Source organism: Protopterus annectens, chromosome 1.part2, assembly GCF_019279795.1.
Source record: "Protopterus annectens isolate FY-2018-M chromosome 1.part2, PAN1.0, whole genome shotgun sequence".
In the NCBI taxonomy this organism is placed as follows: domain Eukaryota; kingdom Metazoa; phylum Chordata; order Ceratodontiformes; family Protopteridae; genus Protopterus; species Protopterus annectens.
Window position 1 is genome coordinate 185,011,672 of NC_056727.1, and position 23,353 is coordinate 185,035,024.

Here is a 23,353-nt window from a genome sequence, read left to right on the forward strand (position 1 = left end):
AGAGGTAGATACAGACGCGGAAGGGGCAGAGGACAATCTCAAGGATCATATAGAGGCAGACAATGGCAACCTCCAGCATCAAGAGGTGGCGAAGACAATGCACAGCAATACAGAAAACAAACCCAATGACTTTCCCCTTTGCATGCCAAACAAGGCTCAAGTGGCAGCACCCTTGGGAGGAAAGCTGGCATTATTTTCAAAAAATTGGCATATTGTCACAAAAGACAAATGGATCCTGGACATTATAAACAGAGGCTACAGATTTCATTTTCGCACTCTTCCAAAAATGAGAGGCATGCCGAACCTGCCACACAATCAAAGGGCAGAGGCTCAAATACAATTTTCAAAGCTCATGGACATGAAAGCTATTCAAGAGGTACCTACTCACGAACAAGGTCACGGTTTTTATTCCAGACTATTCCTGGTGCCAAGGAAGGGAACCGATTGGAGACCCATTTTGGACTTATCCATCCTAAACACATTTCTACTAGTACCAAAATTCAAGATGCTCACCTTACAGCAGCTTCTTCCCATGCTGAGCAAGGGGTCTTGGCTGGTAACATTGGACCTCAAGGAGGCATACCTGCATGTCCCAATCAGACAAAGCTGCAGAAGATACCTCAGATTTCTTGCAGGTTCAATCCACTTTCAATTCTCTGCATTGCCCTTTGGCTTATCTACTGCGCCCAGAGTATTCACGAAATGCCTGGCATCAGTAATTGCCTACTGCAGACTTCAAGGGATACAAATATACCCTTATTTGGACGACTGCCTGATCCAAGCGGACAGCAAGCACATACTTCTGGAGCATCTGGCTTATGTAATACAGTTATTAAATTCTCTGGGATTCACAGTCAACAAAGAGAAATCCAGGCTAACACCATCTCAGAAAATAATTTTCCTGGGTGCCAACTTGGACACAAACACCCAGATGGCCTATCTTACGCCAGAAAAACAGGGGCAACTAACTCAGTACTTCAAGATACTAGCAAATTGTACCAGGCTAACTGCAAGGAAAATCCTGCAGGCGCTGGGATTCATGGCATCTTGCATTCTTCTAATCCCATGTGCAAAATTGCATATGAGGAAACTTCAATGGTACCTAAAAAACCTATGGTCTCAACACAGCCACAGTTTGGAAACAATAATACCACTAATTCCATGTTTACAAAAGGAATTTCTATGGTGGGCTCAAGCATGCCAAACAAACGCAGGTCTACCATTCAGCAAGCCTCAAGCAAATCAAGTCATCACAACAGACACCTCAGACTACGCCTGGGGGGCACACATGACAGACAGGTGCATTCAGGGCAAATGGTCCCAAAAGGAAAAGCACCTTCACATCAATCAAAAGGAAATGCTAGCAGTGATAAATGCAATTACAGCTTTCAAGTACCTCCTGCATCCAGGGCAATTATAAACACAACACACACAGTAATGTGGTACATAAACAAACAGGGAGGAACACATTCATACCCCCTATGCAGGCTGGCCATGTCACTTTGGAACAGGGCTCTAGAATGGCAAATCGAGCTTCAAGCACAGTACGTGCCAGGTATGGAAAACACGCTGGCAGACAATCTAAGCAGAAATATGACAGACCCTCACAAATGGAAGTTGCATCCTCAGGTGTTTACAAAGATAATCCAAGCCTGGGGAAGGCCAGACATAGATTTCTTTGCCTCCCACAAAAATCACCAATTAACAAAGTTCTGCTCAAGGGCATTTCATCCAAAGGCCTGGAGAGTGGACGCCCTTTCTTTCAGTTGGGCAGCACGGACAGTTTACGCCTTTCCACCTCTTACTCTACTGACCAAGGTGCTTTTGAAAACAAGAGCAGACAGACCAAAGATGATACTGATTGCTCCAGACTGGCCAAGACAACACTGGTATCCACTCCTGAGGAGCCTAACACATTCTCCTCCCTGGACCCTACCTCTAATGCCTCTCCTTCTGACTCAGCACAGCTACAAAACTCTTCACAGTCAGTTGAAAACACTTAATCTGGCTGCATGGAAAATTCCTTAACACCACAACAGACCCTACTCTCCAAGGAAGTACAGGATGTCATTTTGGAAGCCAGAAGGCCATCTACTAGAAAAGCTTATGCCACAAAATGGAAACGGTTTTGCGCTTGGAATGAGAAAAAGGACCAGGATCCTAGAAAGCTGAATTTGCCTCAGATATTACAGTATCTAACTGAGCTGCTGAACAGTGGACTGTCATTCTCCTCCATTAAAATCCATGCCTCAGCCATTTCTGCAGAATACAACACTGATCCACCCTTATTCTCTCACCCACTCTTAAGACAGTTCCTCAGAGGGGCTAAGAATATAAGACCTCCAAGGAAACAACCAATCCCAGCCTGGGATCTTAATTACATACTGGAAAAATTGACATTGCCTCCCTTTGAACCAGCTGCCTCAACAGATTTACAATATTTGTCCTGGAAAACAGCTTTCCTTCTGGCTATTACCTCAGCTCATAGGGTCTCGGAATTACAAGCCCTCATGGCTGTGCAGCCCTTTCTCATCTTCCATCAGGACAGGGTTTCCCTATGAACCAACCCGTCATTTATGCCTAAGGTAGTATCCAGGGTAGCTTTAAATCAGGCCATACACTTACCTACCTTTTACCCCAATCCTCAAAACAAAGGGGAAAGGCTGCTACATTCCTTAGACATCCATAGACAGCTGCATTACTATTTGGACAGAACAAAGCCGTTCAGGAAATCAGAACAACTCTTTGTGTCCTATGCTGTAGGAGCTCAAGGGAAGCCAATTTCCAAACAGACAGCTTCAAAATGGATAGGCCACTGCATACGTTTTTGTTACTCCTTCCATGGTAAATCTGTGCCTACAGGCATCCGATCCCACTCCACAAGGGCCACAGCTACCTCTACAGCTTTCCTCATAGGAGTTCCTACCAAAGATATTTTGGAGGCAGCCACTTGGAGTTCGGTGCAGAGAAGAAAATTAATTCCCTCCTGTTTTGGTCCTATAATATTTCCCTCTTTCTTTCCAGACCAACCATGAATGCCATAGGCAAAGACATTCTACTAGCCCAGCTTTCAATAAGGACTAGTATTTGTGTTTTCTAAAATTCAAGAGAGCAGCCCGGGTTCATTCAGTTGTAACTTAAGTGGATACAAGAGATGCAGGACCTCAACTATTTCCTAGTGAATTTGCAGGAGAAAAAGTAAAGAAAACCCCTTTTGTTGCCATATCAGGAATAACTGTTAATGACTCAGTCTTGCTCAGGCTCTAGTCTTGCTTGAAAATTTGGTGAACACATCTTCTTTCACCGTCTGTGTGCAGGTAGAAGCCACAACCTACTAAATAAAAGTCAGCTTTGCTAACAGCTGAAGTAAGCAGACAGTTTTCACTGCTTTCCCAGCTGAATGTATTATGTTAAAGTAATACTTTGCAGAGCACTGCATTATTTTTATACAGATTGTACTGTCCTGTAGATGTGTATGTATATGCTTTAAACATGTGAGAATAAGCTACTTGTCTTTGTGGTAATCAGAGTCACTTTGTTTTCCCCTGCCTGAAACATTCAGACAAATAGTTCAAGGGAAAAACAAAGAACTTATATTGTTTGCCTTTGACTGTGTTTGATAATGAAAATGTAATGGTTCAAATATTTATCTTGATTGGTACCTGTCATACCTTTCAGCTGTCCAGATTTTCACAGAATGTCCACATTTTTTTCATATTTTTAGTCTGTTCCTCATACAATTTGTGGCTTTCTGGCAAATCACTGAGGATTGGAGTAATTAAATAATGACATACAGTACAACTGAGATTCGGACTTCATAGTCTTCAGGAAATTCAAGCTAACACAAATCCTGTTATTCTAGCAGCTTTCTAAGTTTGCATGAGCAGTCAATATTTAACATCTGTCTATTGTTGGACCTTCGTTACCCCCATTGTTTTAGGGTGTGTCAGATTTCTTCCACTAACAGGTTGAGAGGTGTGATACATGTATCTGTACAGTGCTTGACTTTGCAGTATAGAAACCCAGTTGTTATAATTTCAAAACCATGTCATAATAATTAGATGTTATTAGTATGTACAGTTTTACACAGGCTTACTGGACTTTGGTGTAGCATTCAGTTTGATTAACCCCATTGCCATTTATGATGGAAAACAAACGAGGAAAATAGGCAGCATTGAGAGTGACAGCTGAGCATCTGATATTTCATAAGAGCAGTTTACTTAGTATGGCTAGGTTTGTGAGGTGTAGTTTCCATTTCCTCACTGCATATGTGATGGAAAAATGCATTTAAATAGTTTTCACTTTGCAGCTAAAAATTCATTATCTCCTAAACTGTTCAGGAAACAAAAATGTCAAACATTTTCTTTTGCATTGTTTTTCCATTGACATTTCATAGTAAGATGCTTGTTCACGTGGCATAAAACTATCTTGTAAGGGATAGCCCATCTCCATGTCAAACCTTTGTAACTTCTGCATTAAGTCTCCTACATTTATAATCCAGCTTCAAATGGCTTGAAATAATGTCCTCAGAATGTTGTGAAAAGTTCACGTTTGATAAAGGTCAGACAGGATTTGCATAATCTCCAGGACTTAGACTGCTACTTGAAAAGCAAGCTCTGGTATGTCATTAATACTGAGCAGAAATTCACTTCATTGCAATGGCTCGTAATCCTTTTAAGTTAAAGGTGATGTACTGTGGCTGACATAGCCTTTTCTTAAAGAGTATCAAAGAACAGATAGCCAGCTCTATTACCTCTGCAGGAGTGAAGTCCTGACTATGGCCCTGGAGACTTGAGTTCGATCAGTGGCATGAATGCCTCTTGGAGCTGGTGTGTGTGTGTGTGTGTGTGTGTGTGTGTGTGTGGGAGGGGGGGGTGCATCTGAAGGACATACCAGAGGACAGGTATTCAGCAACCAGTGAATGCAGCAGCTCTTACTGTAGTTTATGGGAGTGGAAATATTGGGTCTCTAATCCCTTGCCCAGGGGGAAGTTTTAAGGTCAGTACGGGAAAACACCTTTGGTGCTAGTTAGGGCACAAACCACCACTGAGGCTGTTTGTATGACTGTCTCCAGTGACCAGCATTTGGCCTCACTAGGGGCATAAATGGGCCTGGCTGATAGGGAGAGGCTTAGTGGTAAGAACAAATGGCTTAAGTGAGGACTGATGCTTTGTGACATTAAGTATCCTTTATCATACTTGTCTGGATGGAGCATACAATTATTTGTAAATCTCAGTTTTTTTTTTTTTTTTTTTTTTACAGCAAATTTATTTAATCTGCATGACAGTAGGAGAGCAAATATTGTTTAAATATAGCAAAGTATATTTCAAGTTGAAAAAAGGGTGTTTCAAAAAAAAAAAACATTGTCTGTTTTCTTATAGCAGTGTTTGGTATTCTCAGCCACTGTACACCTCGGCGTTTAGAATTTGTATTAAAAGACTTTTAAGATATGAATGACATGACTAGTGTAAAGTGTTATACTCTGAATACCATGGTCTTAGAACCGGTGAGATTGAGCTAACCCTCACACTGCACAGAGACTGACATTTGTTGGCACACATCTTCTGTTTGATGTCCAAGAACATGTCTGTGTGCATACAGGCATCATTTTCATCAGTAGCAACAGTTCATGAAACTGCAGCATGATAGTAGTAGGTTTTATAACTCTTAGTTCTTTGTGAATTCTTGCTTGATTCTTTTTAATGCCATAAGTTTATTTGAATTGCTGTTTATTTTCTCTAATTGTTTTTTTTTTTTGTTACACCAGGAGGTAAACTGTGGTCCTACTTGAGCAGATTTTTCAACAGAAGTATGGAAGAGAGTTTTAATGTTCCAGAAACTCAGCATTTTGATTCCATAGAGTGCCTTCATATTGAGCAGCTTAACATGGGTGGCAGCAGCATTGACTCAGAGGCAAGTCATTGTGGGAAAGCACATGAAGTTCTCCCATTAAAGACCAGTCTCACTCCAAGTTCTCAGGATGATAGTAGCACTCAGGAAGATGGACAGGACAACTCTCATGTTCATTTGGACTCTGGATCAACCTCAGATGAGGAGTGTACAACCAGTTACTTAACTCTGTGCAAGGAATATGAACAGGAGACATTTGAGCCTGATTCTTTACCTGAACTGCCCTCATTGCATTCTGAAGTTGACATTACTAGCAGTAAGGAAATTGAAGATAATATGCAAGTGCACTCTACAGTTAGCATTGACAGTCTCATCTCCCCTTTTACCTCTCAGGAAATTAATTTCTTCTGTGAAGATACAGAACATGAAATAGCTAGCCCTACCCAGATGTCAGACTCCTTGACCAAGTTCAAGAACAGTCCTATGGAATTCTTTAGGATAGACAGTAAAGACAGTACTGGTGATCTTGGTCAAGAACTAGGTGAAAAGTTGTACAATATGAAAACTGAAACTCAGAAGCTGCTTCCTTTCTTGACTGACCATGATAGTTCTGATGATCAGACCAGTCTAGAAGTCCAGACAGTAAAATTCAGCAAAAACATCTCACCTCATGATACCTTAAGCAAAAGCTCCAGTGACTCTGTACCAGTTATATCATTCCAGGATGCTGCAGGTGATGCAATCAGTTGTGATGAGGGCAGACCAGATCTTCTTGTAAACTTACCAGGTGTTTCAGAAGTGGCAGAGGTGAATGAGCTCATTCCTTCTGGAACTTTCATTAACAAAGAAGCTGACCTTTCAGACAGTAAATTATTTGAGGCACCTGATGTTCTGCAGTGGAATCATGGTATCAACCAGACCAGTACTTTTCAAGGGTCCATAGCAGATGATGTACTATTGTTGAATAGCACTCCTGATAGTTTTTCAAAAGTGCAGCAGTTATCTAAAGCTAGAGCTGCTGAGTTGTTTGAAACCATGGTTGACAGAAGCTCTGACCTCTGTATAGCAGAAACTGCATCTAATATTGACAGTGACACTGTAAATACTGTTAATACAGTGGGCTACAGTTCCCAAGGACCCGAGACAGCTTTTGCTGCATTACAGTCAGCTGTCACAGCTCCAGAAGTCCTTAAAATATCCACTGCCAAAGAACTACATCTTGAGAAAGAAAGCACTTTCTTTCACCAAGGAAATGAGAATAATGAAAGCAAGAATAATAAAACACTACTGTTAGCAGACGAAGTGTATTGCACCGGCAAAATGCAGATTATTGAAGGTGAGGACCAGAGGCCTGTCGAAGGCAGACTTGAAGACCGGGAAGTTTCTCGTATCTTTAAGGAACTTGATGAAAGTCTAGCACTGGTCTCCCAGGCGCACATTCCTGAGAGCTGCATTCGGAGGTGGGCGGCTGAGATGGTTGCAGCCCTTGATGCTTTGCATAGAGAAGGAATTGTATGCCGTGATTTGAACCCAAACAACATCTTATTGAATGATAGAGGTCAGGAACTTCTGCAAATGCATTTCTTTTTATTCACTGTTGCCTCCAATTAACTGAGTAGGCGTTTTATCCTGTAATTAGTATCTTCATTTCCTGTCTAAAGCCTCATTATCAATGCAGTGAATTCACCCACAGTAATAGCTTCTAGTACTTAATGATGCCATTATTCTTAATGATACTGTTTTTAGCTACAAAAGGAGTAATTACAGTTCACGTCTACATAAAAAATGGAAAGGAAAAAATGTTTTGATTTCTCCTGTCGTTTTGTTTTTAGGACACATTCAGCTAACATATTTCAGCAGGTGGAGTGAGGTTGAAGATTCCTGTGACAGCAGTGCCATAGAGAGAATGTACTGTGCCCCAGGTTAGAGCAATCACCCAAAATGTTTTATTTCTAAAGTGAAATGGCAGTCTTCAGTTTCCTTGTGTAGTGTCTCTCTCTCTCACACACACACACACACACACACACACACACGCACACACACACACGCTCTCTGTCTCTTTTTTTTTTTGTTTTATTCAGTAATGAGAGTTGAGCACGTATTGTCTTGATCACTGTTTTTGTCAGCTTTTAACCTAAATGACTTAAAGGAAAATACCATCAAAATACCTTTTAGATTTGGCATTGACAGATAGTATGTAGTCAGTTTTGATATCAGAGCACTTGAAAGTTCTTGTATTATTTAGCTCACCTCAGAGAGTGCTACTGGATTTAAGAAAATCTTTACAATTTGCATGATTCAGCTAAAAGTAAAGCTCAACACTTCAAGCCAGCTTGTAGAAAGCTGCATTTTCGTAAAGTAATTCTTTAACTGCCAATAGTTTTGGTAGTAGCACTGTTATGTGGCGAAACAGATACAGAAATTTCCTCTGCTTGTTGTATTCCTTTACTGTTTCATAGCCTAATTAGCAGTTCAGGACCTAATCCAAGTGCCACTGCTGCTTTAAGGTAGCCAGTTTTCTTTAAAGCAGCTTCTGGAGCCATTCATACTTAGAAAATGAAATTGTCACTTTTGAAGGTGCCATGAATACTACCACAAATAAGGCAGATTCAGAGACATTGAATGACTGAAGTGCAAGTCAGTTTTGGTATTTCTTAAGACTATTAAGGACTTAAGAATGAGCCTGAAACTGGCACAAGGGGTGGTAGGACTAAAATTTTGCCTCTACTCCCTGGTTAAACTGATCCTTGACCTGCAGCTGAAAGCGAACAAATAGGCCCGTTTGGTGAGAATTGAAGAATAATTGTTGGTCAGTGGGACACAGTGGAAAGACCAAAAAAAAAAAAAAAACAAAACAAAAAAAATTTGTCCTTATCTGTTATAAACCTTGTTTCCAAAAAGGCAAAAAAACACAATCCTTTTCTGCTGCTCAAGTGAGATGGGGTATTATTTTTCCGCCATTCATTTTTAAACATAGATGTCATAGCTATTTCTGCCATTTCTCTTGTTTTGATTAATTTTTTGTAGCATATTAGTCTAGCATACAAGGTTTTGTTTTAATGGGGTCCTGCTGTTATACATATTGTAATTTACATGGAATGGCACCACTCAGTAGAACGGGACTTCCTTAACATAATGTACAACGTGACTGGGTCAGGTTTGAGTGAAATAAGCATGCTAATGCACGAACTTCATTCATTCATGTTGTAAAACCCACATTATGCTTTTAATTGTCTTGGGAAGCCAGAGGCTGTCCTTGCAGGCAGCAGGTATAAGACATGGAACCGGTGCTAGACAGGATGCTAGCTCATTGTAGGACGCACACACACAGACACACAGACACACACACACACACACACACACACCTGAAGGATTGCCAGTTTAACTCTTGGCATGTCTTTGGGATTTGTGAGGAAATCTGTGCCCCCAGCAAAACCCACACTAACTTGAATTTATCCCCAAAAAGAACCTCAGTTAGCACCTGTCACCTCTGTCAATGAGGGATACAGGTGGAACCTCTGGAACAAATTTGTGGTTTCCCATCCACTCATCAAGGTTGCGCTTGAATAGGGTCAGCGAGGTACTCTGTTTGAAATGTATGGGAAGTCTATTCCAGAGACAGGGCAGCCTGTGGGAGACAAACCTGTCTCTCCAGCAGGTTTTGTTGATGTCATATATTAGATTCAGGCCTTTTGAGTGGGTAATGTGCAAGGAGTTAGACTTATGGATATGAAACATCTCTAGTAGGCAGGGTTCAAGTTTGCCTTGTAGACTTGACACAGGTCACCTCTGAGCAATCTGAACGATACCAAGTAGAGTGATAGTGATTTGAGCCTGTCCTCATAGGACGGGTGTTGGAGGCCATGGATTCTCTGTGTGAGGTATTTCTTTGGCCGTTCCAGCTGGTGCAGATGTTTGGAGAGGTACATACCAAATGCGGCGTTATACTTAATTATTGGTCTAATGAGGGAGGAGTATAGAGAGGTAATAACCTCCTTTTTTCTGGATGCAATCACTTTACTTATGAGATGAACCAAGTAAAAGGCTTTTCTGACCACTGCCGCTACTTGATGGTCGAATGCGAGAATGTTATCAACCTGAATACCCAGGTCTTTTACCACAGGCTGTATGTTTAGGGGGTTGCCATTGATGTGGTAATAAGTAGGGGCCGTGTTTTTGCCGAATGGTATGATTATACATTTTTTTTGCATTTAGCTTGAGGCCATGACTTTGCACCAGTCATTAGTTGCTGTGAGACCCTCTTGCAGTATGTTAACATAATTTGGGGAGTCATTGACAGCACCCAACTTACAGTCGTCTGCAAACTTGGTCAGCCACAGGTCTTTTTTCTTTGCCTAGACCTTTGAGAAGTAGATGCCAAACAGTAGGGGTCCCAGGACAGATCTCTGGGGAACTCCACTAGTGACAGGTCTACTATCAGAGATGGTGGCACCTGTTTTGACCTTGAAGGTCCTGTCAGTGAGCCAGTTGGCCACCCAGCTGATGAGCTAGGAATTTACACCAGGTTGTGTTAGTTTTTTGATGATGCCTGAGTGGGGGATTGTGTCAGAGGCCTTGACCAAGTCAAGGTAAGCTGCATGTACTGACTTTCCCTCATCCAGGGCCTTGGTGACAGTCTCAAAGAAGTCAACCAAGTTAATAGGCAAGATCTGATCTTGACGAATCTGAACTGGGTGGGGTCAAGTGCTTGGAGATTGCCTATGTCCTTGTTTATGAGATCCATAATAATATGCTCCATGGCTTTACATATCAGACTTGTCAAACTAATGGGGCGATAGGTTCCAGGGTCAGTAGTGGCACCACCTTTGTGCAAGGGGATGACGATGGCAGTTTTCCACTCTGCTGGAATGAAGCCTGTACTTAGGCTGTGGTTGAATAGGGTGTTCAATGGTGAAGCCAGTTCATGCTGGAAATGGTGCAGAATACAACCTGGGATACTATTAAGTCCCATGGAAGCTGTGTCCTTTGCTTTGGATAGGGCCTTTAACACTTGATCTATGAAGATGTGAGGTCCAGGACAAGTATCAGGGATGTTGAAAGGGCCTTTGGAGGGGGACAGGACAGGATAAGCACTGAACCTGTCTGCTAGCAGGTTGGCTAAGTCAACCGGATCACTGTAAGTGATGCTATTAAATACTAATTTGGAAGAAACCTGGTGTTTGTCATGGAGGTTCCTTACGTAACTGAAGAAGGCTTTGTGGTTTCCCTTTGTTTTGGAGGCTAGTTTCGATTCATTTATATTTTACTGTACCTTTGTAGTCTCTGTTTTCTGGAGATCCAGTCTGCTTTCTAGATAAGTCTGTAGATTTACCATTTGTGCTCTAAGTTCTTATCAGTCTGAGTCATGTGGGAGAGTGGAGCCTGTTAAATCCGTGCTTTACATGAGCTCAGTAGTTATAAGGAGATCTATGTATGTATTTGCAGGCATTGTTTGGAAAGCAGAGCACAAGAGGAAACCATGTTTTTCTTGATCTTGGTCAACTTAAGGGTTTCAAGTTCCATTTTGTAGTAACAAAGTCTTCTTTTATGCGACCTGAGCAGGGAGATAGGATACAGTAGTATTTGTGATGGTTAAGCCCTGTGTGAGCAGGGTCCCAGCTGTTTGAAAGAGCTGTTGACACCCTTGTGGCTTTCTCATTACCTCTGCTCATGGGACAGGACTGTTGATGGTGCCCAGGTTTAGGCTTACCTGTTCTGGGTCTTTTACTTACCATGCCAGTAACCTGAGGGATTGGCTACCTTTTGTGAGTTCCTCCTGTGCCCTGTTTTAGGAAGTATCTCAAGATATACCTCTTCCACTTAACTTTTTGGGACCCATTGTCAAACAAGGAAATGTTATCTTTGAATTGTGTTTATACATAATTGCAATTTTATTCACTTACTGCTCATGCTGCTCATTAAGTAATATAGGCTTTACCCAGAGGGTACCTGAATTAGAGAGAAACTTCTAAAAATGACAGCAGTGGAGAGCTTTATAAAAACAAAACAAAAACCTGTGTCCATTGTTCTTACTTCATTTAATGCACTGCTTGTCTGTGTTACTAATGTTGTTTGCTTTACTATACAAGTCTGCCTGAGTTTTACGGTATAGTATGCATAATCAGTATGCTTTCAAATTTTGTGTATGTTCTTCATGATGTAGGTTCTGGTGAATTGGTTTGAGGAAGTCCATTCTTAATAATGGTAGGGCTGATCCCAGTTGGTGAAAGTCAGCTAGGCATCTATTGCTTTCCCATACTAGTGGGCCTTCCCCTTTATTTCAGTAATGCTGTGTATTAGGACCTGTCTATTCACATCTCTTTTTCCATATGTAGTTGCAGTCACATCAAAAGACTGCCCTCAGGTTGCTTATTATTTTAAGTTCTTGTTTTCCACTCAGGTGTCATAAATTGCTTCTTTTCCATTTATTATTATTTTTAACATCAAACATTGATCTCAGCATATTAAACAGAATTTCAACTTTTTCCCATCGGGAATTTCTTACAACTGTTACTGTTCCCTAAACCTTATCATTTTGTTGCCTTTTTTCTAGGTGATTTTTATTCCTGTGCCTGCCCCTCATTAATCCTCTCTCCTGAAATCTGACAGCATGTTCATTTCTCAGCTCACGGGCTTTCAACTAGTGCCTTGCAAATAATCAGAGTTCTAATAGGGATTATGAACCACTGGTACTTAAATATCAGTGTGAATTGCTTTCTTCTGGCCTGTTTTATTCCTCCAACAAGATGAATCATGCAGAAATTTCAGCATGTTTGCCCATGGATCCTCCCCTTTATTCTCTGCTTTTAGTAAAATAGTTTATAAAGGGGGGGGGTTTACATGTTAGGCATTCCAAAAGACAGGGGACTCCTTTTTGGGATCATAACTTTATTCTTGAAAAGTTTACTGTGTCTCCCTTTGAACCAGCTCATCAAGTGGATTTAAGGTCCGTCACATGAAAGACTGGATTCCTTATTGCTCTGACATCTGCAAGAAGAGTATCTGAGCTGCAAGCTTTTATGGTGGGTAAACCCTGTTTGGTCTTCCACAGAGAGATTGTCTTATGAAGAACAAACCCTTCATTTTTCTATGGGTATCAACTTGGTCCTCTGTGCATACTTTTACAGAGCATTACAAACTGAATTCCTTTTCTGTGTCCAGGACTGGTTTTGCTAGGTCCTTTGTCCAGTGGCTTTTGGATCCTATCTTTCCTCCTCCAAGGTTAAATAGGCTTTAGCAAACATTCCATATAGCAGGCTACTGCAGCAGTTAGAATAATGAACATAGTACAGTTGTGTAAGTTGCACTTACCATAATAGTAGATGTTCATATTCCTCACTGCTGAAATAGCCTCATGTCTGCCATCCCCATTTTTTGATGTGGTTAGTTTTGGGATGTAAAGTTTTGGATTATTGTTAAATCTTTTGAGGTTTGGGATAAATCCAGTCTTTATCATTTTGGGCAAGAAAGTTGTGAAGATTGTCTTCACTCTAGACAGCCCAAAGGAGGGTAATCAGCTGTCAGAGTGAAAGTATGAGGGGGAGCCAGAGCTTTGTGAAGGTGGCTGGTTGTTTTATGCTAAGCCAGAAGGCTACTGAAGCAGTGAGGAATTCAAACAGCTACTGTTATGGTAAGTGCAACTTGCACAATTGCACTTTCCTCTGGGTAGGAGATGGCATAATGTCAGGCATGAATTTTTGAATATCCATCCAGTCATCAAGGTTTTCTTAAAAGTTTTTCAGATTAGTACTCTGCTTGATCTGCATAGAGAGTACATTTTGAAGATGGGGTGTAAATTGGGTTAAAAAAAGGCATTTCAGCATTTTTTTTAATCTTAACATGGAGGTTTATGTTTTTGAAGTATCTTAAGACATTTGGTCTAATGTTCTTTTCATTCATTCATTCCTCAGTTGATGGTTTCTGATCCAAGACTCTGGATGCTTCTACCAGGTCATCTGATCAAAGAACTCGACAGCTCCTCCTTTTACTCATAATGGCCCGCCAACCTAACATACCTCAGATCTCATTTGCTGCCATTCATCTTCAGGCATGTATCCCACTACTCTTGAGTTCTTATAGTCTGTATTTCATGAGTTTGTTCTAGTTTTTTACTATTATAGTCCCTAATTCTACCTCCCGCCCTTAGTCTTTTTAGCGGAGTCTGACTTACCTATCACAGGTCTTCTGTCATGCAGTTAATTTATTTCATGCTTTAGTGTCCTCGTCACCTCTTACTTTCATTTTGTCTCTGTAAAATCTACTTTACTAGATTGTCTGTATGCAGATGATGTAGCACTGCAAGTAGTCTTTAATTGGGAACTTAAGCAAGTGATAGGGTACTGGATTGCAAAATGGAAGGCACATGGGTTGATATTGAGTACAGGCAGGTGAATGAAAGAAGTCATAAGAAGCTGAAAATTGAGACAGAGGAAAAAACAGTGGTGCAGGTTAACAACTTCAGCTCTCTTAGATGTGGGATTCATTCCTCAGTCCTGATCTTTGATTTCTGTCTGTGTGGAATTTTGCATGTTTGCCAGAATTATTTCTTAAGACTAGGTGTTGCTCAAACAGAAAGATATGTTAATGGGTATATTTACATAAAGGGGATACCGGCAAGAAATGCTTTTAGGTATAATACACTTTTATAAAGTAGAAGAACAAATTTTAAGGCAGTGTGTGGTAAAGGTCTTAATGTTAACACTAGCTCAGTAATAGGCAATAATAGATTTGGTAGAACAATTTGGATTTGATTGTAGTGGTATTAAACATTTTATGAAACTGAACTGGAAATTTTTCTTTTTCGAGGAAGTGTATGAAATTTAAGGTGAGGGTACAGAGTTTACCTATACAAGTCATATGACTCTAAAAGAGAAGTTAGAATTAGGATACAGTAGGCAATAGCCCAATAGAAAGGGTAAGGAAATGGTTAAATGCAGGGCTTGCACGCAGTGTGTTAATGTGTATGAGGGAACTGAAGTGAGATTGAATACTGTAGGCTACCTGTTTACATTTAATCAAACCTACAGATGTGACTCAGAAGGGACGGTGTTAAGTTTTTGTGTCTTTTGATATTATTTCTATACTGGCAAAACTAAACAGTCCTTGTGCAGAAGGATATATTTGTATAATTATGGTATTTAAAAGAAAAATGATAAAAATGCTGTATATAAGCATATTTTGCACTGCCACGGCATAAAAAAAGGTTTTATTTTTTGTTTTAGAATAAATAGTACTGTGCCCATGAGGAGCTCCTTGAGAGTTTACAATAGAATATCAGGATCTCAGATGGCAATTGCTCCTTAATGCTGGGGATGTTCTAGAACTTAATGAAGCTATTTCTATCAGCAGTGTGCTAAAATGCAGACAGCTAAACTTTAATGTTTACCAACGACTAGGGCAGTTTTCTTTTTTGTGCAGTTTTTAATTTACATGATCTGATGTCAATTTTCATTCAGTCCTCAACTAATGGGTTCAGATCCGATCCCTTGGATCCGACTTGGCAATTGCAAAAGCTCATGGCAACTTTGAACTCTTGAGCTTCTCCCTTACCTGTAATGCACCAACCCCATTTACCTCAGATCTCATTTGCCTCTTGCCAGTGAAAGATGTAGTGACTGAATCCTCTCGAGCTAAGTATAATTTTTTTTTTCAAAAGTTTTGTTGTTTCATTTTTTAATCCTTAAAGTAGTTAAATCTTATCTCCCGTATCCATTGCCTATTAGGTAATTTCTTTCACTTTTCATACATTTTCATACTCTAATTACTATCGTTAGTGTTTCTTTCCACTTTTCTATACTATGTATAATAAATAGTTACCATTGTTGGTATTTTTTTTTTAACTGTTTGCTGTTTAAAAAAAAAAAATGTATGTAAATATATATATATATATATATATATATATATATATATATATATATATATATACTGCTTTGATCGACCAGGATGTGGTCGAAAGGCAGTTTTCAAGTGGGCAGAATGCCAAACCAGAAAACATTGACAACACTACTGAGAATGTGTAGTGTTGCTCAATTTTCTGAGTTCGGCATTGTGTACAGATTTCGCGGTTCAGTGAGGAACACTGAATTAACCCATTTCTTCACTGTAGTGTGATCTCGGAGTTGGTATATATAATTTGCAGGGGGTGTGAGTACAGAGGGGCTTGCCCCACTGCTAAATAGAAAAATACACGTACTGTTGACTGTGGAAAGTCACGGTACAGTAAGCTGCATAGCATGGGTGGCTGATGTCACCTCCTTTTATGTTGAGTAAATCGACCTCCGGGAGTCTGTGTATTCCATTTCGAGTTTGCTGCCTATTCGATAGTACGGATTTGTCTTTATGGGTCGATGTTTTGTGACCGGTTGACCAAAGCTGTTTTGGGAATGTAATAGTAAACCTATGAGTGTGTGTGTGTGTGTGTGTGTGTGTGTGTGTGTGTGTGTGTGTGTGTGTGTGTGTGTGTGTGTGTGTGTGTGTGTATATATATATATATATATATCTATATATATGTATATATGAAATATTTTTTTCTTCAGTTGCTGTAACTGTCACTTTAACCTTGATTCTTTGTAATCTAATAATGGCTGAAAAAAGAAAAAGATCCTGCGATGTTTAAGAAGTGCCTTAAATGCAGACATAAAATTCCATTCTTGGATGCACACACACCCTGTGTGTATTGTCTAGGTTTCCTCCATTTACAGGAGGACTGTGCCATTTGTCACAGATTTAATCTGAGAGCGCTTACTGAGAGAAAGAACAAATTGATTCTTAAAGGCATGCTGCCTACCTCTTTTGTGGAGGCCTTATCTGGTGTTTCTCCTACAAAAAAGTCAAAGTCCACCTTTCCAAGTCCTTCCTCATCTTGTGTATAAAAAGAGAAACGGCTTCAGGTAAAACCCAGGTGCACAAAACATACACCGAGGTACCACACAATAGTGTCTTTATTACACAAAAAATAAGAACAGTGGTGAGCGCTTTCGCTAAACTAATTGCTTCATCAGACAAGAAAATAAAACACTCCATTGCTTATATACAGATGGTTCCAATGGTTCTATCTGTATATAAGCAATGGAGTGTTTTATTTTCTTGTCTGATGAAGCAATAAGTTTTGCGAAAGCGCTCACCACTGTTCTTATTTTTTGTGTAATAAAATGCTGTTGTGTGGTACCTCTGTGTATTTTTGGTTATATATCCTTCCTCATCTTCTTCAAAGGCTTCGGAGTAGGCTAAGAAGAGACCAATATCTGGACATTCTGAACATAAAAAAAATAATAATAATAAAAAAAAAGGCGAAAGCTTTGGATCACACTTCATCCTCGGATCCAAAGCACTAAGAAAAGTCTTCCTCAGATCTGACATCAACATTGGATTGTAATAAAAATGGAGTTGAATTATTGGATCCAACCACATCGGGTCCAACAAAAGTTCCAGTTCAGTACATTTACCACAGACTAAGTATTTGCTCTATCTGTTGACTGTGTGCCTTCAAGGGTTCCATCACCTTTCCTGGAAAGACCGAAATCTCCATTGGTCATTTCCACCCACTCTGGGAGAGAAAGATTCTCTCAGCATAGAGCCAGTCAGATGTTCCATCAGCTGCTACCCCTTCAGGTCAGGAGATCCATTCTATAAATACCCTTACCCTTGCCTCTTCTGACTCTGTACAGGACTTCAGAGCCCCGGATAAGAGTTGCCCAGCACCTTCTTGCTTGGGTCTGAGGATTACCTTATCCTTGGATCCAAAGTTAGCCTTAAACTTTGGTCCAGTTGGATCTGGAGAGCTGTAGGAGCTGAGACTACCCTGTCAGATCCGAGGTCTTAAGAGTCAACTCCAAAGCTTTTGGAGGCATTTCTGCACCTTGGGGCCTTGGCCAGGGGTTAGTTCAGCTCAGACTTCTGCCTCAGGAGGGCTGCTTAAGAACAAGGTGGGATTAGGATCCAGAAGCTTGTCTTCTCGGGTCTGGGGTCCTATCCCTGTCTGGGACAGTCTACATCTGCATTTAAGTTATGAAGAGGATCCTGTCTACATTGTTGATACAGATGTTTCCTCCCACCTCAGAACCACAAACTGTTAGCTTTCCATCATTGCACTTGGAGTCTCACCTTTCCTTTTCCACAGGAACAGCTGGTACTGAAACACCAGGCTTCCCAGCAGGGCATCCCCCTTTCTTCTGATACCTCCCCAGAGCATCCCACTGAGGAGGCCCTTAAGAAGAAAACACGAAGCGGAAGCACTTGGATTCCCCAGAATCTCTCACAGAAGATACAGATTTTGATGAAGGTGAAGAATCCTCATGGTCACCTCCTGATGATATCTGGTTTGGAGAAATCCTAGAAATCCTAAAACAGAGAGATGGCTAGAAGTCATGAAGAATCTGTATTCCTCAAAGGCATTCGGTACTGGGCTGTCTACCTCCTGGGTGACTCTGCCCACTGACAGTCTCCTTCTGTTGATATCTTGGCAGACATAGAATGATCCGGACACCACAGAGCCAGTTCCTCAGAGATCTGACAAAATTATGACAGCACCAGAGGACAAGCAGTTTTGTGCTAAAGGGTATCACTAAAAAGGAACTAGCTGAGGAGAGTTCCACTTCCCATCCCCCCAACAAGGAGTCTCGGACAACGGATAGGTTTCGGAAGTGTGTATATGCTTCAGGGACCTTTCCCTAAAGTCACTGAACTATGTAGCACATTTCACCAGGTTACAGAGAGATCTGATTAAGGAATTTTTAGACACCCTTCAGGATCTGTTTCTGAAGAAGTACAAGCCTCTGTCACTTCTCAGTTGGCTACCTTGCAATCGATATCCAATTCCTCCATGAGGCTTATTTCTCATGTAGTAGAAGGAACCTCAAGGGCAGTGGGTTTAGGCTTTTCCATAATGTGACATGCCTGGATGCACTTGTGTGATTTTCCGGAACCCTTCAAGTCTTCGTTTGTCAGTACTGCTTTTGATGGCATTTCTTTGTTTGGCCCCAAAGTAAAAGAAACTTTATCCAAGTGTGAGAAGGATAGAAAGAACCTGTTTGCCGTGGGCATACATTTTTCCACCCCTCAAAGATCCTTTTTGCGGAATCATTGAGGTGCAGGAAAGATGTGGTTCAAAAAATCCCAAGGGCCTTTCCAAGATACATGTGGAGGAGGTTCCCCCAGGGGCAGAGGGTGAGTTCCAATGGTAGACAACCACCCAAGTGTCAGAGGTGGTCCGCAAAACCAAGGGTCCAGAGATTCATTTTTTGGCAGACCCTTCCAGCGCTCCTGAAGGGAGACCATTTGTCCTCCTCTATAGGCACTCGGGGGTAATTTTTACCTGCATCAGAAAGCCTGGCTAGAGAACAGATACTTGGGTGCAGAAGATAATTTCCAGAGGTTATATTATACCTTTTCCTTCTTCCTCCCCATTCAGAGAAAATCCCTGATGTTTCACCCAGTCAGATGGAACAAGTGGTAACTGAAATACAAACGCTGCTAGGAAAAAAGTGTCCTCCAAAAGGTCCCCCCCAGACCAAGTAGAATCTAGAAATTACTCAGGATTCTTTTTAATGCCAAAGGAGACGGGACTGGAGGCCAATTTTGAATCTCAGCAACTTGAACAAGTATGTTGTAAAAACCAAGTTCTGGATATCATGATTCAGTCCATTCTTCCATTTTTGGAGGAGGACAACTGGATGTGCTCAGTCGACCTTCAGGATACATACTATCACATACAAATGAACAGATGCTCCAGAAGGTTCTTATGCTTCCGGCTGGGAGCCAGGCATTACCAGTTTTGAGTTCTGCCCTTTGGTTTCACCACAGTCTACAGGGTGTTCACCAAGTGTATGGCACTAGTAGCAGCTCACTTGTGATTGCAAGGATTCCGGATGTTTCCATATCTAGATGACTGGCTCATTTCTGCCCTGACCAGGCATCAGCTCTTAATGGTGAAAGAAAAGGTTATCCAGACATGTGCTCTTCTGGGTATAACCAAAAACTATGAAAAGTCTCACTTAGAACCAACTCAAATCATAGAATTTACAGGAGCACTTCTCAATACAAAGTTGACCATAGCCTCACTTCCCTTACCAAGAAATCAGACAATAAAATTGCAATAAAAAAGGTAATCTGCAGTACCAAGATTGCAGCACGTTTGTTTCTTCTGGCTCTGAGTTCAGTGGTTGCAGCTCAGCACTAATACCATTGGCCATATTTTATATGGTAATTCTTAAATGGATGCTTGCCTCACAGTGATCAATAATTCATCATCCCATGTCTCTCCGATACTAACTGCCCACATATGAGAGAGAGAGATCTCGAGTGGTGGGTGCAGTCAGACCAAGTTCTATAAGGCTGTTTATTCATTCCCCCTCAGCCCAAGGCCGTAATAACCATGGATGCTTCCCAGCTAGGGTGGGGGAGAGGCATTACTTGGGAAAGACCGTCCAAGGTACATGGTCCCCCGAAAAGACCAGTTTGCATATCAGTGTTCTAGAGATAAGAGCAGTGCTTTTAGTGTTGCAGGCCTTCCAAGATGCTCTCCCCTTTGGAACAATTGCAATATAGGGCTGACAGTATGTCATTAGTCTGTTACATTGACAAACAAGGAGGGACCAAGTCCTACCCCTTGTATCGAGAAGCTCTGCATGTAGCAATGGGTGATGTCATCCAGTCACTTTTTCATAGCAATGCACATTCCAGGGAAATCCAGAGTGATTGCAGGCAAACTGAGCAGGTGCATTCTTTTACCCCACGAATGGTCCCTCAACAAGAATGTGACTGAAATGATTTTCTGTCAGTGGGGCCAGCCATGCTGCAATCTTTTCACCTCTCCCTAAACAGCAAATCCAGCTGCTACTTTGCTGTAATCCTCCCTCAGGGGAAAAATGAGGGATGCTCTACTTCATGATTGGCCCCCTGATCTACTTTATGCTTACCCACAATTCCATTGAGTCCCAAATTCCTACGAAAGCTGCTGTGTTGAAGAGCAAAGTCATCCTGATTGCACCTTACTGGCCTTGACAGATTTGGTTCCCCTTCCTTTGGCCTTACTTGCTTCACCAACCTTGGATTCTGGATCGGATTTCAGACCTCCTGTCTCATTCAACAGGCATGATCCTTCTGGATATAACAAATTTCAAGCTGATATCTTGGCTTCTCCAATTCCATTGACAGCTAGACAACCTATGCTCTCTTCTCCTGTCTGAAACATATTGTTATCCTCCCTTAAGTCATCTAGGAGGAAACTGTATGCTAGCAAGTGGAAAAGATTTCTCTACATGGCTATTCAGAATCATATTGATTCTTTTTCTGCCCCAATTCATAATGTTTTGGAAATCTTAACTTTTCTTTTTAATGAAGGAACTAGTGCATATACAGTTAAGGTTCAGCTAGCAGCAATTTCTAATTTTCATATTGGATTTGATGGTTCATCACTTGCTTCTCATAAGTGTTGCATGGCTTTTCTAAGAGCCACACTGTTATTGAGACCTCCATCTAAAGATCCTACCCCTCTGTGGGATCTGAATCTGGTACTGCAAGCACTAATATGTCCCCCTTTTGAACCTGTAGATAAGTGAGATTTTAAATATCTGTCTTGTAAAACCTTATTCTTAGTGGCCATTACTTCAGCCAGATGAATTTCTGAAATTCAGGCCTTATTCTCAAAACCACCATATTTGATCTTTCATAAGGATAGAGTTGCACTATGAACCAGTGCATCCTTCCTTCCTAAGGTGGTGTCTGCCTCTAACTTGAACCAGTTTAGTAATTTACCAGTATTTTTCCCTGAATATACATTCAAAGGAGAATACTTACTTCGTTTGCTAGATGTTCACGGGCAATTACGTATTTCTTTACACAGAACAAAATAAATCAGAACTGCTGATCAATTATTTGTTTCTTATGCAGATGTAAAATTGGATAATCCAGTAACCAAAGTAACTTTAGCCAGGTGGTTTACTGACTGCATCTCATTTATTTACAACAAATTGGGTACCACCCGACCAAGTCTGTTATAAGCTCATTCTTGCCAGAGGCATGGCAACTTCCTTACTTTTTCAAGCTAGGGCATCCATGGATGACATATGTGTAGTGGCAACTTGGGCTTCTCCCCATACCTTCATTAGTTATTACAAGTTGGATTTGGTCTCCAGAGGAAGACCATCGTTTGTCTCAGTGGTAATCAAAAATATCCTTCCTTGAATCTACCCTGGAGCTAAGGTACCTGGGGACGCTGTCCCATTAGTTGAGGATTGAATGAAAATTGACAACATCAGAAAAGAAGTTATGTACTCACCGCAATGTTCCAAATGTGTTGTCGATTTTCATTCTTCCTCAAGTCCCCTCCCACCAACCCCCATCCTTACACAATTTCTGGAAGAGAGAGTGGTTAGACACTTATTCTCCTGCCCACATAATTGAACTTCAGACATATATATTTATACACAGATATTTATTTATTCTATTATAATCAGCAAACAAGATCTGAGGTAAATGGGATGATGTATTATGGGTAAGGGAGAAGCTTGAGAGTTCAAGATTGCCACAAGCTTTTGCAACAGCCATGTCCGATCCGAACCCATTAGTTGAAGAAGAATGAAAATCAACAATACAGATGGAACATTATGGCGAGTACATAACTTCTTTTTTACACCCATGTTATACTTTACAACTAGTTATGTTTTATTATTGGAAAAGGTCGTAACGGGTCTTTTTTCCCTAACTTAAACTCGTTACAAAATTTTGTTTAAACATTCAATTCGAGTTATAAGTTTGCTTATTACAATATGTCTATGTTTTAAAATAGATTTATTATAAGCTGTTAAAATTTAAAAAACTAGCATCCAAGCCAAGAAAAAAGTTGCTTTAAACAAAGATCTCGTTTTTTTTTAGATTTTATTGTTTTGAAAAGTTTTAAATACGATAGAGTTAGTAAAAATAAATTGTCCGAGATGTCTTGTGTTTTTTTTTTAACTTCAAATGTTAAACTCATTTTACAAAGCGAAGCTCTCTCTTTTCTCTTCTCTTTCTTTTGTACTTGCCTCAACTCTGATGTGCGCTGCGCACAAGGCAAGAGCGCCATCACACTGCTGCGGAAGACAAGAGGGCAAACAGCAGGCATTATACCATTGTTAGAAAGTTTAAAAGTAATTTTTTCTTTTTTTAAAATAATGTCATATGTAATAATAATATATTCTGGGTGTGGGTAATGTATAAATAAACCCACGGTTGGTTTTGTTTGGTTGTCCTTGGGACCATGCCATGCCAACCAAAAATTATGGCATTACCCACCTACCAGCGCGGTTATTGCTATATTATTATACTTGTTAAGTTTTTTACATGTTTTTATTTGTTCACTTTATATAAGGTCACTCTTTATCTTTTTATGACACCATAATTTAAGAATGTGTGTTGTTAAATAGTAAATTGAATAGTGTACTTCAAATTTCCATAGATGGTTCATAGGAAGAAGTGTATAAGTATGTAACTTTGTTGTTTATTTTAGTTCTGATGAAGTCCTTAC

General features: G+C 40.6%; 1 protein-coding gene across 3 annotated transcripts in view; it reads left to right on the top strand.

Moving 5' to 3' along the window:
- Positions 1-23,353, top strand: part of RPS6KC1 (ribosomal protein S6 kinase C1) — a 1,896,815-nt gene that overhangs the window by 1,396,637 nt on the left and 476,825 nt on the right. For all 3 annotated transcript variants that reach the window (XM_044055506.1, XM_044055508.1, XM_044055507.1), the window contains 2 exons: positions 5,768-7,408; positions 7,683-7,772. In XM_044055506.1, the coding sequence (XP_043911441.1) occupies positions 5,768-7,408; positions 7,683-7,772 (1,731 nt within the window). The remainder of the gene's footprint in view (positions 1-5,767; positions 7,409-7,682; positions 7,773-23,353) is intronic.